Below are 5,602 nucleotides of genomic sequence, written 5' to 3'. Positions count from 1 at the left end.
AGAAGGAGGAGCCGGTCAGAAACTCGGAGGGTCTGTGCATCAAAGCAGAAACCGGTGAGTGATGAGCAGCTGGATTTCCATACGCTGACCTGAAGCTTTCCACTATTCTTCACATTACAACCACAAACTCTTAAAGATTTCACTGCAATTCTTTGGTAAATAGCAACAAAAAGTGGCTATGTAAACTTTTCTCCTGATTTAATATTAGGACCTGAATTAAATTTGATATTTTTTAAGATTTTATTTACAAAGTTCACAAATCCCTGGTTCCACATAAATACCTTTGTCCATGTCTTTGAGTTTTGGTATGATGTCAGCTTCCCTTGTACGAAGAAATAAGTCAACCTGTTCACCTGTTAGGCTTCCAAACTCAGTCCAGCTATAACAAAGGAAAGCAAAAGATTTTTTTAGAAAACTAGAGGTAGATCATCGTAGCGTCAGTCATAATGCTACAGGGGGAAAAGAAGCAAACCTACCAGATTCGACATGTCCAGAAACCATTAATATTCATTCAGCCTGTCTGCATTATGAGGATAACTGGGAGAAAAAAGAACAGCATTCCATCTTAGCAATTCATACAATTAAATAAGATCACATTTTACTGCCTCAGCTTAAAGATTTGTAAAGAAAAAACTTGCAAAGTATCAAAAGAAGTTTGAAGTCATAAAATGAAATTTTTAAAAACAGGACTACATTTGTAGATTCGATTTCCCATTACATGTGCATTTCAGAGTTTTAAACATTCACTTGGAGGGTTCAGCAAAAGGGGATTGAATAAGAATAACAATAAAGCAGTCAAATTTCCTAGCCTTATTCCACAAAACCGAGCAAACTAAATTTCTGTCATAATTTTGAATATTTCTTAAATATACTGATATTAGGACGGAATGAAAACAGTATAAAAATACAAGTCTTGCGTTTACTTTTGGTAATTTTTTGCAGCACCGCAAGACTCCACAGTATCACTGCACACCAACGTTAGCTTGAAGCTAACATGTTAAAAAGTCCGCTAACGGTCGGTCTCAATTTTTAAATGAGGTCAGAAAATTACTATTAAATATTACCGAAATTAGCTTGACATGGTCACAACCCCGAAGAAACGACAGGGAAAGTGGTTACCACTGTTCTGGATGCGAATAAAATGATTACTCCTGCTTTTTTCCCCCTCGGATCCGCCGGATCACAGAAAACCACAGGCTACTAACAGCCGTTAACCGCTCCAACCGTTACTTTTAGAATTTCTTAAAGAGACAGCAACCTTTAACTTGGAACGAAAAAATGCACCAACGTGTAATGAAACATAAAGTGTAAATAACATTTAAAAGACTGAATAAGGCCATTTTTGCTTTAACTACACAAATAAGAATCATTTTCAATTTAAAGGCAACCCACTATCTCTCTCTGCCATAATAATATGCTAGCTAGCTTTGACATGAAACCCAGCATAAGATTTCAGAGTACTGCCACTTGCTTACAGCACTAAACTTTCATAGCAATTTCTAATTATTTATTGTAAATGTTAAAAAATTGCCAGATTTTTTTTAGCAAACAAAATTATATAAAAAAATCTAAATTTATCATGCATATTAGTTGTGAAGATGAGTAAATATACAAACCTACTTATATTTCTATATTATGAGATATAGAAATATAAGTATATAGATGCAGTACACAAATATTTTTGTAGTGCATCATTTATAAAAGCCATTAAATCCTGCCACAATATAGTAATAATAATTGCGATTTTTAGATGAAGTAAAAATTGTTAATAAATACTAAAAAAAATTTTTTTGAACACCATTTTTGAAAAAAATAAATACTGGAAACTGTCATTGAAAGGAATTATACAATCTGATGTCAGCAGAGTAAATTCTGCCTGACAAACACAGATTAACACAAAAATGTGTTGAAATATTCAACACATACAGTGTGTTATAATGTGTAAATTTTAACACATTGTGTGTTAAAATGAACACAAAATGTGCATTAAAGGTAATAACACATTTTTTGTGTTGTTTTTTTAACACATCTGTTCTAAGAGAGTAATTAATAAAGTTTAACTAAACTGATAGCAGATTTTATGTTTTTACTTTTATTTTTATCTGAACAGTGTTTGATTCCCAACCTTTCTGTTGTGTTTCTTCGTCTTCATGATGTTTGTTAGATAAACTGGATTTTACTTAGAACTTTTTTAAAATTATAATCTTTTCACTGTGACTTACAATCCCAAGGGAATATAGTTTCTGGTTGTAATATGAGGACAAATGAGCAACATTTTAGCAGAAGATTTAACCTCTAAACCTAGTTTTAAATATTTAATCCAGTGGTTCCCAAAGTGTGGGGTGCGCCTCCTAGGGGAGGTGCACTGCCATTGCAGGGGGGAAGGGGAACCGAAAGCGATATGGATGGGGGAAAAAACAGTTACACAAAAGTGTTTCACTATAAAGATGGTTTGTAGTGTGTTTTCAAAATAATTCTGATATTAATCTCAGAATTATAACTTAAAAACTATTTCCAACTTTAATCTAATTTTTTTTCACCCCTTGTTGGTCTTAATCCAGATTAAAGGCTGGGCAATGTGACTTAAAAATAAAATCTCCAATTTATTTCAGCTGATTGAGAATTTTAGTAATTTTTTTTCTTGCTTTCTTTTCTGAAAAAGAAATAAAAAATATTTCTTGAGTTAAGAATTAGGATTAGGCTACGACAATTTTGGTTTTTATTAGATGAATATAGTCATGATATTAGCAGAATAAAGATGCAATTTTACCAGAGGAACATCTAATAATTACAACAACAAAAAATTAATGAGGGGAAAAAACTGTAATGATTAATTTTTTAAATTGTGTTGGAGTTCCACTAAAATTACTTCTTCATTCTCCTAATATTACGATTTTATTCTGTATTATTTCAAAAGAAAACAAAAATTAGATTAATCGATATAATCGATTGATTGCCCAGCCATAGCCAGACTTTTTAGTTTTACTTGTTAAAGCTGTTAAAATGAGCATCATTTATTTGTTATTACCGTCTTTTATTTTGCTCAGGTGAAACTGGGCTTTTGGTTGGAGAAATAACTCGGCGGTCTCCATTTGTCGGCTACGCCGGCAACAAGCAGCAGACGGAGAAGAAGAGACTTTATGACGTCATGAAAAAAGGCGATCTGTACTTCAACACCGGCGACCTGCTTCGGTTCGACCACGAAAAGTTTATTTATTTTCAGGACCGAGTGGGCGACACGTTCAGGTGAGTGGAGGCTCACAGGTTATCCATCCGAGACGAACGGAGACGCTGCCATCATCTTTTTATTGTTTCTGTTTCAGGTGGAAAGGTGAAAACGTCGCCACGTCAGAGGTGGCAGACATCCTCACTTTGGCTGCCTGCATCTTAGAAGCAAATGTTTATGGCGTTAAAGTGGAAGGTATAAAAATACTTTACTACACCAAACGGGACTTATTATGAAAAGTTTGCATGTTGAACATTTTTGTACTTCCATTTGTGTCTCTACCGCTTCTAAAAACGACATGCACTGTAAAAACACTTCTTACCAAGTGATTTTGGTCTAGTTTCTAGTGAAAATATCTTAGACTTGAAAAAATACTACCACAGTTTTACTGGCAGATTATTTCACATATAATGCGTGAAAAATGTCATTTTAATAAAATAATTTTCCAGTGTAACAGTACATTTTGTTAAATATGTACTAGTTACACTGGAGTTACATTTTACATACTATTTTAAATATTGAATATTTAAAATATTCAATATTCAGCTATATCTTGCTGAAAAGTTACTTTGAAATTAGTTTTGTCTTATTTCAAGAATATTAATATATTCTCAGAAGAAACCAGAACAAAATCATTGGTAAGATTTTGTTTTTTTTTTGCAGTGAAAGTGTTTCAAAAAACAGCCCAGCGATTGTTCGGCAAGAAGTTGATGTTTTCTGAAACCTCCTGGTTCTTGTGTCATACTGTGCCGTTACTTAGCAACCCCAGCCCTTTACCTAGCGGCTGCTGGAAAAGTTTTGTTGTTGACTCACTATCCAGAAACCACTTGCTGGATTCTTGTTTGGTTGTGCAGGAGGTTCCACTTCTGCTTTTCAAAGATGTGCTAGTTGCACCATCAGTTTGCCACCATTTTCACGTGAATGTGTTAAAGATGGTTTCCTCTCTCCTGCTTGTTCCTAACCATCAGGTCACGAGGGTCGGATCGGCATGGCGGCCGTCACTTTGAAAGAAGGAGAAACCTTCGACTCCGCAGACGTCTACAAGCAAGTCGTCTCCTACCTGCCGGCCTACGCAAGACCCAGGTTCCTACGGGTTCAGGTAAAAATGAAAAACCTGAACCTGAAGTGGGTCAGCCGCTTTACTCGTATCACTCAGCCGCATGGCAACTGCATCTAATGGTATATTTGTATTTACTGATATTTATTGATGTCTTTGTGGAACAAATAGTGGAGAAAATAGCAAATGTAACACTTCCAATCATACTGTCAATTTTTTAAAATAAATTTATGGCAATAATAAATAATATGATGGAATATTAGGGGCATTGGGAAAAAAAGTAAAATCATGAGAATAGTCATATTACTTTATTGCATTATTTCCACTTTATTCTTCTAATATTATGACTTTGTTGTACTTTTATGACTTCTCATAATTTTATTTTTTTACTTTTTGAGGTCAAAATTCTGAGAATAAATTTTTAAAAATTCAGAAACAAAGTCAATTTTGAATTTAAGCAGGAATTTGACTTTTTTCTTAGAACTTTGACTAGTCTCACAATTGTGACTTTTTTCTTAGAATTTTTAATTTAATCTCAGAATTTTAAGAAAAATGTCAAAATTCTGAGATTGAATTGAAAATTCTAAGAAAAAAAAAGTCAGAAGTTTGAATTTAATCTAAAGATGTTTACTTTTTAGAATTCTGACTAATCTCAGAATTGTGACTTTTTCTTAGAATTTTTAACGTAAACTCAGAATTTTAAGGAAAAATTCAGAGTGAAAATTCTAAGAAAGAAAATAAAAATTGTGAGATGAAATGAAAAAAATGCTAAAATTCCGATATTAAAGTCATAATTCTGAGAATAAAGTCAGAGTTCTTATGTTTTTCTAGTTGCTCTAATCCTCTTTCGTAATTACAGGAACATTTTGAGATCAAAAAATAATTATTTGACCTCAGCTGAATTTATAGACTGGTTTATTTACAAATAAGTGACTTCTTCTTTAGTTTGGCAGCTCAACTTCAGTGGATGTTAACACGTTTTCTTCCTAGATCCTTATTTGATTTTGTCTCTTCACACTAAAATGAAGTTACTTTTACTTATTTTTGGCATGAATGGAACCCTTCAGCTTCCTCTAGCTCCAGCCGTTCGATGAAGTTGTTGCTCTTTCGGAGTTTGGCCAAGTTTGTCCTGTTTTTGCAGCCGTCCCTGGAGATGACGGGGACGTTCAAGATGAAGAAGGTGAAGCTGGTGGAGGACGGATTCAACCCCGCGCTCATCAGCGACCCGCTTTACTTCCTGGACCCGGACCAGAAGACGTACGTCCCTCTGACGGAGGAGATCCACGGCGCCATCGCTGCAGGGAAAATGAAGCTCTAAC

At 34.3% G+C, this 5,602-nt stretch overlaps 1 protein-coding gene across 1 annotated transcript in view; it reads left to right on the top strand.

The window, feature by feature from the left end:
• LOC106937845 (very long-chain acyl-CoA synthetase-like) overlaps positions 1-5,602 on the top strand; it is a gene marked incomplete at its 5' end in the record, with an annotated part of 12,189 nt that extends 6,587 nt beyond the window's left edge. The window contains 5 exons of the mRNA XM_015019562.1: positions 3-54; positions 3,048-3,246; positions 3,324-3,421; positions 4,195-4,325; positions 5,425-5,602. Of these exons, the coding sequence (XP_014875048.1) occupies positions 3-54; positions 3,048-3,246; positions 3,324-3,421; positions 4,195-4,325; positions 5,425-5,601 (657 nt within the window). The remainder of the gene's footprint in view (positions 1-2; positions 55-3,047; positions 3,247-3,323; positions 3,422-4,194; positions 4,326-5,424) is intronic.

This window comes from Poecilia latipinna, unplaced genomic scaffold (genome assembly GCF_001443285.1).
Source record: "Poecilia latipinna isolate Pla-1442-1.1 unplaced genomic scaffold, P_latipinna-1.0 Scaffold2448, whole genome shotgun sequence".
Classification (NCBI taxonomy): Eukaryota; Metazoa; Chordata; class Actinopteri; order Cyprinodontiformes; family Poeciliidae; genus Poecilia; species Poecilia latipinna.
This window is presented reverse-complemented; position numbering and strand designations above follow the sequence as displayed.